This window comes from Gekko japonicus, unplaced genomic scaffold (assembly GCF_001447785.1).
Source record: "Gekko japonicus isolate JY-2015 unplaced genomic scaffold, Gekko_japonicus_V1.1 scaffold6166, whole genome shotgun sequence".
Lineage (NCBI taxonomy): Eukaryota > Metazoa > Chordata > Lepidosauria > Squamata > Gekkonidae > Gekko > Gekko japonicus.
This window is the reverse complement of record NW_015203491.1, coordinates 840-13,809: the sequence shown is the minus strand read 5'-3', so window position 1 is coordinate 13,809 and position 12,970 is coordinate 840. Positions and strand designations below refer to the sequence as shown.

The 12,970-nt window shown below is 34.9% G+C and overlaps 1 protein-coding gene across 1 annotated transcript; it reads left to right on the top strand.

Annotated features, from left to right (window-relative positions):
• The first annotated feature begins 11,863 nt into the window (after positions 1 to 11,863).
• On the top strand, positions 11,864 to 12,700 carry LOC107125056 (uncharacterized protein YqbB-like). Its single transcript, XM_015428528.1, has one exon. It carries the CDS (start codon positions 11,864 to 11,866, stop codon positions 12,698 to 12,700), a length of 837 nt encoding a protein of 278 aa, XP_015284014.1.
• Positions 12,701 to 12,970: the final 270 nt, after the last annotated feature.

The following is a 12,970-nucleotide window of genomic DNA, read 5'->3' as shown; positions in this document are numbered from 1 at the left end:
AGTTACTCACTTAATTCTTTTTTAAGAATGGATATCATATCCCTCTTCCGCTGTATAGAGTCCATCGGCAAGTGTTGGTACATATGAATTTACGAACCATGCAAGTGCACGGTGTTGGAGCATCAAGGCGGGGATAGACTTCCATAAACTCCTATCTTTATCTAACCACCCTGCGTCTTTAGCCATTTGGAGTGTTATGGTAGGACCTACGACTTCCTCATTTCTCTTAGAGTCAGTAGCTTTAACGTAACAGCCATAACTTAAAGCACTATTTATACTAGCAGCCCCTTTAAATGTTTCCTCATTTATGTAAACAATCTTAATATTTTTGTATTTTTTAGACCTATAGAGGAGTTCGGTGACCAATCTAGCCCCAGGGAAGAGATTTCCTTTGATAAATTTGATTGAATTGAAGACAAAAAGTGGGTCTAATTCCTTTTTATAGGCAAAGAGGAGTACTATATAGCAATTTGCTCTATTTTTTTTACATTCATCGGGTACAACGGTCGTTTTTGACCATATTTCTGCCTCTTTCCATACAAAATTCTGAAATTCTTTCTTTCTTTGAAGCTGTACTATAAAATCATCATTGAAAGTAATAGTACTTGCTAGATTTACATCAAACGGGGGGATATCAATTCCCTCTTTAGATTTAAGGACTATCTCTGCATTCACTGGTTTTAATTGAGAGTCTTCCTTAATTTCATCAATAGTCACTTCCATCAGATTCTCCATTTGCATTTATGAAAGATAGGGCAAAATTTCTTTAAACATAGCATACTACGAGGATTCCCATGAAATAACCCTTGGTTAATATAATGAGCTGCATAGTGTAAAAGGCCCTTTTCACCATGTTCTCCAAGGACAAGCTCTTTTGCACCATGGATATACCCTATCCCAGCTCTTTGAGCATCAGATGTTTTAGCTGCATTAAGGCCAGCAATAACAGCTGGAACATCAATCTTAATCTTAAAAGATAACTCTACAGCAAGCTCATAGACACCAATTTGGGGTGAGAATTTAGACGTGTATATGTGACCATTTTTATTAACGATATTCTTACCCGTTTTAATGTCTAAAATCCCATACCCCTCATCAGTTTTAAATACTCTATCCGGTGTCCCAGTAAATCCTATATTAAGATCGGTAAAATGTATTGGTTCACATGTCTTTTCAACAAAAACATATGTATATAAAGGCTGGATTTCATTTACATAAAGCTCATAAAGCTTGATACTACGTTTCTCAATATCTTTAGCAGTAGACTTTTCCCATGCGATTTCTTCATCAGGCATGTAAACTGTTGTTAAAATTGCCTCTTTCCCTTCATCTGGATCTATTTGAACACCCTTCAAAATAGCAGAATCATAAAGGTTAGCAGCTGCATGGACTGCTTTCCCTAATAGTGCTTCCTCACTCATAGGCAATGTAAGTCCTTCAATATACTTAGCTTCCCACCTAGCCGGGCAATCAAACAGTTCTCCAAGAGAAGATGCACGTATTTTAATCATTATTCAGACTCGATGTTGTATCAAGATTCATAAAATACGAGCAGATACATCCTTCTCCTACTTTAATATTAGCAAAAAGAAGAGCTTTTTCTCTAAGAGAAAATTCATAGTACTTTTTTTCTTCAGTTTGGGGATTTAATACAGATACTAGGTACATCTTAATACTCGTTTTCATACCTAAAGTGTTTAGATCTATAACCATTTTCAATCCATTCTGGTTCAATCTCGATACAATTTACTTCATCTAAATCATTAATGATGAAAAAGTCGTCTATTAAAGTAGTTTTATTATTTTGCATTTAAGCTTACTCCAAATTTTGAGATATTAACGTCTCGTTATTATTGAAGGTATAATCTTCAAGTTCAGCCTCTGAAATGATTGTACTAACTATACTAAAAAACAGCACAAAAAGTATAACATACAGCCACCTTTGAGCTAATGATAATTCGTTGATATCACTAGACATTCAATCACTCCTTTATTTCTTTTAATATAATCTTTTATCATAAAAATTCAACCCTTTTAGACATTAAAATTTTATGTCATATTCATAAATTACTATAATTATATTATATAATTTATAAAATATTTTAGATGTAGATATTATATTAAAAATTGATTCAATATATTGACATTTTAAAAAGGATACTAATAAAATATTTAGAGATAGATATGGAGGGATATACTGTGAATATAGCAAATGATATACGGACTTTTTTAGATATAACAGGTTGGAGTGTACAAGATCTTGCTGATGCTGTAGGTGTCACATCTCAAACTCTTTTTAAGTACTTACAACGAAAAGAATCACCTTCGTGTGCTGATAAGTTGATTCCTATCCTCTATGGTCCTAAAAGGTTAGATACTGATAGACTTAAGTCTATAAATAAGACTGTTTTAAAACAAAAACGTGTTGAGTTATTACAACAATTGGTAGCTGTTAATTAAGTAATTTCTTATATTTATATACTATCCTTTCAGAAAGGTTTAATGCTTCCGCTATTTCATTGACTGTAAACCCTGATTCTGACAGGCAGAGTGTGACATATTGACGTACCTTTGATAGTGTATGCTTTTTAAATTTTAAAAAGGATGGCCCCTGGAATAACATTATAAGTTTATCTAGGGCTTCTCTTTTTTTGACCTGTCTATTGTCTATTAGATGTAAGATGTCATACATCTCATCGATGAAATGTTCTTTCATAGCATTAACTCAAAGTGAGGGCCATCATAAAAGGTTTCATCATCAGACCTACCATTTTGATTCCAGTCTCCGCCCCATCGTATTTTAATACCTAAATCCTTTGAAGACTTAAACATAGCATCGCTTACAGCTTTAAATGCATCCTTTTTATTCCATATATCAGTTGATGATACACCTCTTATATATGGTAATAGGTCAACAGCATAACAATACCCTATATCTTGCATACAGTGTTTAGAGTTTAATGTTTTAGTAGTACCCTTTTTAAATAGCTCTTGCTGGCGTTCTCTAGTTCTCATACCCTCTATAACAGTAAAATCGACTGTTGTATTACATTTTAATGCATGTACTACAATAGATACTAGATATGGGTGAACACCTTTTAAGTTTTCAATAGATTTTTTAGAGAATCTAAAGTTTGTCATGGATGCATGACTCCTCGATGGTATAGTGTTGATAGATTACCATAATTATTGAGTTCTATCAAAAATGCTATATTACAAGCTGCGTGTGATATATGCATAAGTTGACTTTCAGGGTCATAAGAATAAATACCACAGTCTTTCATAGCGTGTATGTGACGCAATAGTGCTCCAAAATATTGATTAATAGGGACATTGACCCATGAACTCTTATTTTTGTATTTTTTAACACCATATTCTCTGACTTTCGCTATTTCTACCTCAATAGATGGCGGGACTAATGTTAGGTCAATCTTATTAAAGGTATCTTTATCCATTATTGCTTTCCTTTTTCTTATATCCTAAGGCTTTAAATAGTATTTCTACATCTTTTTTCCTAAAAAATGCGTCTGTTTAAATGTATAAGATCTTATATTCCATAAATAATCTAATATATCTGTTTGTTTAAACTTTCTAATAAGAAAATATAAGTAGTATATATGCCAACGACATCACCTCAAAGGTAAACAATATACCATTTAATCAAACATAATATACCCTATAATCAAAATATATACAAAAGATATATATTCCATCATGCCATGTAAAAACAGAGCCTTAAAATTAAAATATGAGTGATTTAATGTTAATTGCATATATTTACTTACTATTTATCGATTAAATCTCTTTTTGTGCATTAAATATGCGCGTTTAATGGGGTCATTATCATCTTTTGACATCATAAGTTTATCAAAATCTTGTGATGATTGTGGAAGATCACGTTTTACAGCACTTTTAGCTATCTCTTCTAAGTCTATATTCTCATATCTTTCTATTTCTATTGACATTTTAGTATCCTTTTGAATCATTGAATTTAAATAATTTTTAAAATTAGGGGTAGTTGGAGTACTTTGTTGTCTTTGAGGAGTAACATGAGGAGTCTTTTCTTTCTTAATACTCTCAGCAGCCGATTTTAAAGTTTTTAAGAATGACTGTAAGGATGGATCATATGATGGATGGTATGGTCTTACTAAAAACTTATCATTTTCAATGAAATTATAGAATTGAGGCATGTATCTACCACCCTCATTTTCATTGCTCCAATCTTGAGAATTAAGCCATATATCTAAAATTTTGACCCATTGCTCATGAGTAGGAAATGTATCTTGATGACGTTTTTTAGCAGAGTTCCAGGCTGTAAATGCTTTATCTAAGCCGCTGTATAAAGACATATGCTGATGATGGCTAAGTGTCTGTCTATGTTCTTGAAAACGCTTATAGACATAGGTGAAGACATCATCTTTGATTGATTGATGATTTTCTAGAAAATTTTCTTTAAACCCTCTTAGTAAATCTTTAAGAGAAGAGAATCCCCTCCCCCTAGGGGGGATCAAGGGGGGTATTTTAACTCTTTCTACTTCCTTATTTACTCTTTTCTTATCCCTTATATTTATATAAGGGTATTTTATGGGCTCGTTTTGTCCTAGAGAGAGTAGTGGATACGTTACTAGGACCCGACCTGTTTTTTGAGAAACAGGTTTTGGATCAGAAAGTGGATAATACCGTTTTGGGCGCTCAAAAGATTTAATGTATTTCTCATAAGACGCGCCACTATAATGCCCACCCGCGGCACATCTACGACGCCATTGGTTAATGAAAGCTTTGTTTTCTAATAGTCTGTGATATATTGGAGCAAAATCAGGATTTCTACTAACTTCATTCCACAACCTTTGGCGAGCTTTTAAGCTGTCTTGAACAAGGTCAGCATGTAACCATTTTTTAATGTTAATTAATTTGGCGGGAGAAAAAATAGTAGATAAAATTTTATCTTCATCAGCCGTTAAGACCACCTTTTTATAATAATTTTTAGTATTATTATGTAGGTGTTCAACATATTTTTTGTGAATATATCTATCTTTCTTGACTTTTGAATAGGGGGAGTGTAGATATCTCATAGGCACCTTCTTTGGCACCTTCTTTTGTATTTGTTATGATTTAGGTCACCCATTTTAGGCGCTTTTTTGTTAATGCCTCTAGTTCTCTTAATTCTATTGAGGTGTTGCAACTTGTCCTCTTAATTCCCCTTTCAAATCCCTTGTCCAGGTCTTCGTCGGGGGGAGTTAAAGGTTTCTAAAATAGGAAATATCTTTCTGTTAAAGAAAGACTATATATACAAGTGGTTATTGAACTTTGTTTGATAGCCACTTTTTTATTTCCTTCGCCATTGCCACCGTCCATAAGGTTAGAAGAGGTCTCTTCTCTTCCTTAAGAACACTACTTCACCTTTAAATAAACCTTTCATAGTCTCCCACCAAGATAATTCAGGCTCATTTATTGGTTCAAATTTGTTTTTTTGATAAAAATCTAGATGATCTTTATTCTCTATGAAATAGTTTAAAATGTCACGTACATATTGAGATATAGTCATATCATGTAAAAATGCTTCTCTTCTTACCATATCACTTAATTCTCTATCTACTGATATAGATAGTATGTATTGTTTGTCCATATCATCGTCTCGTCTATATGTTTTAAGTATTTTTAGATTTTATCAAAAATTTTAATAAAAATCTATAGACAAGACGAGAAGATTGCCTTATATATATTTTCATCAACAACGGTGGGTTGGGTTTTGATAAATATCTCCGGCTGTCGCTTAGTTGAGAAAAAAAGAGTTACTACGCTAGGTACTCTTTTTTTTTGTCCTTTTTTCTTCAAAAAGTCAAACACTTTATTACCTATATTTTTTCTAACTATTTTTAGAAAAGTTCTAAAAGTTCAATAAAGTTCAGTGACTATGCATTTTTAATGTGTTAATGCTAACACTCTTCCCATCTAATAATAACTTGTATCCATTTATTTATAAATATGCTAATTGGCGGCATTTTAGGGTCTATTTTTGGTAAAGTAATTGAAAAAGTATGGCCTGACCGTAGTAAATCTATTGAAGCTCAGAGCCGTATTAATGAAGAAGAGGTTAGAGGCGCTCCACCTTCTCTATTAAGGCTATGGAGACCTTTTTTAGGATGGGTATTAGCACTTACATTTGCATGGGAAGTGATTGGAAGACTTATGATTATACCTGTTTTAGCACCTAATTTTGGAGCAAAACTCCCACCGTCAACACTACAGACTGTTACAACACTTTTAATGGGAATGTTGGGGTTAGGATGGTAGATTCAAATAGTATTGATGTTAAAAAGCATACCTTAAGAAATATCATCTTATCTACTATATTTACAATAGGTGGATTTATCATTGGTGCTATTGTATCTAATTTAGTCATTGTGAACAGATTAGATGAGAAGGTCCGTGGTATTGAAAATATTCTTAAGCATCATGAATTTACATCTATCATGGGCGTTAACAAATATGAACGCTGGTTAGTAAGTGTCCAAAATGAAGTTAAAGATTTAAGCCTTAGAATTGCACGCCTTGAAGCTAATTATGAAAATTTAAAAAATAAAGTCCTTAAACTCCAATCTCAATAAATATTAGTTTGATTTTAGTATGATTTAATTGTCTCATAGTACAGTTATATAACAGTAATACAACAGTAATACAACAGTTTACCCCTACCCTTGAAGTCTTAATAAACACTTTTTACCTCTAAATTTTAATAAAAGGTGTTTTTAATGCATGATTTTTTGTTGAAAATTAAAAGATTTTTCATGAAAGGACATGTAGCTATTTGCTTAAAGTCCCTTTCTACCAATATTTACAATATTTTCTTTTGTTTTGGGATGATTGGCGTCTTATTGGCATGGATTTTTTTAGAAATTGTATGCCTATTCTTAGGAGCCATCATAGAAATCATTGCATTCCCTTTTAGACTTTATGAGAAGTACCTCAATAAAATCAGTGTATCTAAAAATTTAGGTAAAGTGGATGACTAATAGGGGTGTAGGGGATGAATATGAGAAATCTCTTCTTCCCCTACTTTTTAAAAAGCTATGATAAATGATATTTCTTTAAAAAACTTAAAACCTTCATCCCAGTGGACGGAAGAAGAAAAAAAGGCCAATGGCTCTAAAGGTGGCCTCATTGCGGCTGAAAATCGTAATCGTAAGAAGTTATTAAAAGAAATAGTGCAAATGGTCCTAGAGCAAAGACCAGATGAGTATATATCTGCTACTATTACCAAAATTTTCCCAGATATCCCTAAATCAGAAATTAATAATAAATTAGCTTTGATTTCAATTGTTTACCAGAAGGCTTTAAACGGGGATATGAAAGCATTTGAAATCCTAAGAGATACAGGTGGTGAGAAGCCTGGTGAGAAGATGGATTTATCTAACTCTGACGGGTCTTTATCACCTAAAAGACTAGAAGTAGTCTTTAAAAAGACTAAGGATGATGAGTAGGGTCAGGTTTGAATGTGCCCCTAAGTTTGAAGCCCTCTTAGAGCCTGCCCGTTATAAAGTTTTTTATGGTGGTCGGGGTGCTGGGAAATCATATGCATTTGCACAAATATTACTAGCACTTGCCTCGCAAAAGAAATTAAGAATTTTATGTGCCCGTGAGCTCCAAAATAGTATAACGGATTCAGTCTATCGTTTACTTGTTGATATTATTAACAAACATGAGCTCCATAAGTCCTTTGATATCACCAAAACAGAAATCAGGAATTCAATAGGTTCAGAGTTTATATTCAAGGGCCTCCGTCACAATGTCCAAGAAATTAAGTCACTTGAAGGCGTTGATATTTGTTGGGTGGAGGAAGCGCAAAGTGTTTCAAAAGAATCATGGGACCTCCTCATTCCTACAATACGTAAGGAAAACTCTGAAATATGGATTTCATTCAACCCTTTTAATCCAGAAGATGAAACCTATAACCGATTTGTACTCAACCCCCCTGAAAATTGTGTAGTAGTTAAGGTTGGTTGGCAAGATAATCCCTGGTTTCCAGAAACATTAAGGCAAGAAAAAGATTACTGTAAACGGGTTAATCAAGAGGCTTATGAGCATATTTGGGAAGGTAATCCAAGGATTATATCAGAGGCACAGATATTTAAGGGTAAATTTTTTGTTGAAGAGTTTGAAACATCAGGGAATGTCGTTTTTTATCACGGAGTTGACTGGGGCTTTGCAAGAGACCCTACAGTGATGATCAGATGTTTCATTTTAGAAAATACCCTGTATGTAGACCAAGAGGCCTATGGAGTAGGTGTTGAACTTGATAACACAGCTCAATTATTTGATAAAATACCGACCGCTCGTGCACATTTAATATTTGCAGATTCTTCAAGACCAGAAACTATAGTTCATATTCGTAAACGTGGATTTAATATTAAAGCTGCTCCTAAATGGGCAGGATCTGTTGAAGACGGCATTACCTATCTTAAGAATTTTGAGAAGATTATCATCCACCCCCGCTGTGTTAATACAGCTAAGGAATTTAGGCTGTATTCTTATGAATTAGACAGGAATACAGGCACTATCAAACCCAAAATCGTTGATGCTTTTAATCACTGTATTGACGCCATCCGCTATGCCCTTTTCCAGCACATCAAAGGCAAATCCCCTATGAAGTTTAATGTGAAATAACCTTTATTCAAAGGTATTTATGTTTAAATCCTCGATGAAAATAAATCCCTCAATTTCAGAGGATATGCATTATTGGCGGTCTATCCCCTCATTAGATGATACACGCCGGATGTTTAAGCCTGCCGTGACTTTAGGGGCAAATGAAAAAGTCCATATAGCTATGGACCAGATGCTGGAAGACTGTGGAGTTTATAATCTCATCAATAAGACCATGATGATGGATCCACGGTGCTGTGATTCATATAACGGGTTTTTAGGGTATGCCTTCCTTTCTACGTTAATGCAAAATGGCCTCATACGAGCGGGCGTGGAAGCTGTTGCTGATGAGATGACCAGGAAGTGGATCAAAATTAAGAGGGAAGGGGAAGCCACATCCTCTGATGATAAAATCCAACGTCTTAATGCTTTGATGAGAAAGTATAACCTTCAAGGTGTTTTCCATGATGCTTCCACAAAAATGGGCTATTTTGGCGGATGCCTTGCCTATATAGATACAGGTGAACGTGACCCAGATGTTCTTAAGACACCCCTTCATTTAGACCCTTACACATTCCAGAAAGGGTCATTAAAACGATTTACTGTCATTGAGCCTATTAATATCTACCCGGGGGTCTATAATGCCTATAATCCCCTTGAACCAGACTATTTTTGGCCTCATACGTGGTGGATTTTGGGACAAGAAATCCATAGTAGTCGATTTTTATATTTCTCTGCCAATGAGATACCAATTTTACTTAGACCTTCTTACAACTTTTTTGGCATAAGCGCAGCTCAAACTGTCCTTGATTACGTGAAACATTTCACAGAAACCCGTGAAGCAGCTGCTCGATTGCTAACTAAATTTAGCTTAACAGCCTTTAAGACCAATATGTATGGGGTCTTACAAGGTGGCGGTGATGCAGATTTAACCGCACGCATGCAATATTTCATTAAAATGAAATCCAATGACGGATGTATGGTTATTGACAAGGATTCCGAGGACTTAATGAAACTCGATACCTCTTTGTCGGGTGTTGATGTCATAGTTCGTCAAGCTTTAGAGCTTATTCCTGCGATGTTTCGTATAACAGTCGTAAAATATTTAGGAATAACCCCTGCAGGCCTTAATGCCACTGGTGAAGCGGATCAGCAAAATTTTTATGATTATGTGTATTCCCAGCAAGAAAAGACCTTGCGTCTTCCTTGCCAGAGGGCCCTTGAGATTCTCCAAATGAATGAATGGGGTGAGATTGACCCTAACTTAACCTTTGAATTCATACCTTTAGGAGAAGAGGATGAGCGGGCACAAGCTGATATCAATAAAGTTATTGCTGATACTGCTGCTATTTATGTTGATAGGGGGATTATCTCTCAGGAAGAACAACGTGACTTTTTAGCTAAGAACCCTAAATCAGGCTACGACAACATTGATGTAGCTAATGTCCCAGAATTACCGGGACTTGGGATTCAAGAGAATGATACAGATGAAGCAGGAAGGGTATGGGGTTAACACAAAAAGAGCGTGGAGCTTATTATTCTAGTAAAAAAGCCATCTTGATGGTCATTCATCCCCTCTTTCTAGAGGAGCTTCAAAATAAGCTCAATGAGCAAAGGGCATTTCCCACACTTTTAGAATTCATCCATGATGAGATAGCTAATATTAAGATTTTAGACCCTGCATGCGGTGATGGAGCCTTTCTAATTCACTCATATCTAGCATTAAAAGAGCTGGAAGACCATATTAGGTGTATAACATTAGGTCCAAAAAGACTTTCACCTAAACAATTTTATGGAATTGAGGTTGATCCTCATGCAATTCAAAGCTGTATAGAGCAATTTAAAGCAATTGATGACTCTGATACCCCTAATTTACTTGAAGCTAATGCTTTAAGGGTCAATTGGGAAGATTTTATTAGCCCATCAGAATGCTCGTATATTGTTGGCAATCCTCCATTTAGAGGCTTTCGTTATCAAACAAAAGAACAAAAAGAGGACATGCAACTTGTCTTCAAGGGTATTAAAGCAACGGGCATATTAGATTATTGTTCTGCCTGGTTTTTGAAGGCCGCTCAATACATGCAAGCCAACCCTAAGATTGAAACAGCTTTCATTTCAACTAATTCTATTTATCAGGGAACGCAAGTAACTACGTTGTGGCAACCCATGATTGAGCAATACAAGGTAAGCATCAACTTTGCCCATAGAAATTTCGTATGGAAGGGAGAAGGGAAGAATGATGCTAAGGTCATCTGCTCTATTTCAAGCTTCTCTTTGACTGAACGAAAAAATAAAAGAATATGGGATTATACTGATGCTGCTTAACATTAGCCCATACTTAATTAATATGCCATCTATATATGTTTCTAGTCGTTCTAATCCATTTAAACTAATTCCAAAAATGAAGCTTGGTAATATGCCAAAAGATGGTGGCAATTTTCTTTTTACAGATAAAGAAAAAATAGTGTTTCTAGAAAAAGAACCTAAAGCAAAAAAATTTATTAAACCATTTATCAATGCTAAAGAATATTTATATGGACAAAAAAAGTGGGTTTTATGGTTAAAAAATATTGATCCAACTGAATATTCTAAACTTCCATTAGTTATGGAACGTATTCAAAAAGTAAAAGAATTTCGAGCTAAAAGTGTTGCAGCTTCAACTAGAAGTTATCACTATCACCATTTATTTAAACAGATAATGCAGCCATCATCAAACTATCTCCTTATACCAAGTATTACTTCAGAAAATAGGGACTATATCCCTATGAGTTTTTTTACTCCAAATACTATTGTAGGTAATAAATGTCATGCTATTCCTGGCGCTAACATATTTCATTTTGGAATACTTCAATCAAAAATGCATATAGTTTGGATGAAAACAGTGTGTGGAAGATTAGAAAATCGTTATAACTACTCCTCAGAAATTGTCTACAACAACTTCCCCTGGCCAAAAGACATATCGGAAGAACACAAACAACAAATTGAAGCTGCTGCTCAAAAAGTTCTTGATGCCCGTATAGCATGGCCTAACGCTACACTTGCCCATTTGTATGACCCCTTAGAAATGCCTCAAAATCTTTTAAAAGCCCACCATGACTTAGATACAGTGGTCGAGAGAGCTTATAGAGAAGAGCCTTTTACCTCTGATATGGATAGGATTAAGTTTTTGTTTACTCTTTATCAACAATATATTGAGGAAGAAGAGTTTCCATTGGCGGCATAAATGGGAATTAATAAGCTCAATAAGCCTGTTAAAGTCAAGCCTTCCACTCCTAAGTTAGCCTTGAAGTTGATGTATCAGAGGCGTCTTTTTAAATTAATTGATGAAATGCAAAATTCCGTCATGTATTGGCTCATGGCGACATATAAGCAACGTCTCCCTGATATTGTAGAAGATATTAAAACTCCTTTATTCAAGCGGATTTACAGGTATGTGACAGATGCTAGTCCATCTAGAGAAATTGAGAAACGTTTTAAGCAGGTTATGAGAAGGTGGACGAAAAAGTTTAATGAGATGTCTGATAAGCTTGCCAATGATTTTGTTCAAAGGGCTAATACATCTACAACGGCATCCTTTATGCAAAATCTCAAGAAAAAAGGGTTTGTTGTTCAATTAGACAATAGCTATGCAACAAACAATGTACTACAGGCTCTTATTTTAGAGAATACCCGTCTAATTAAGTCTATCCCCCAAAAATATTTTCTAGAAGTCCAAGGAATTCTCATGCGCGGGATTGCCAATGGAAGAGATGCAGGGCTTATCACTAAAGAATTAAGTGAAAGGTATGGCATCGTTAAGAGAAGAGCGGCCATGATCAGCCGTGATCAGACTAATAAAGCTGTCGAGACAATTTCTAGAGAAAGAAGCAAGTCCTTAGGTATCACAAAAGGGGTGTGGATACATAGAGGTGGATCAAAACATCCCCGAGAATCGCATATAAGCATGGATGGGACCATCTATACTTTAGCAGAAGGTTGCTATGACTATGCTGTTCAAAGGAATGTACAAGCGGGAGAGTTAATTAACTGTAATTGTACCTATAGCCCCTATATTGAATAAGGATGGTCTTATGGGGAATTCTTATAAAATTATTCTAGATGCATCCTCTAAAAGACATATTGATGAGAATGGCTTCCTCCATGTCTCTTTAAGTCATATCTCAAAAGAAACTGTTAACCCCTATTATGGCTATGAAATACCACGATATGAGGAATTAGGATTAGATCCTACTAAAATTTATCAAGGTTATAGATCTGGAACAGCTCTATCTGATGGTGCAAAGACCTTTAACGGTCTACCAATTCTCTGGGACCATCACCTAGAGCATGC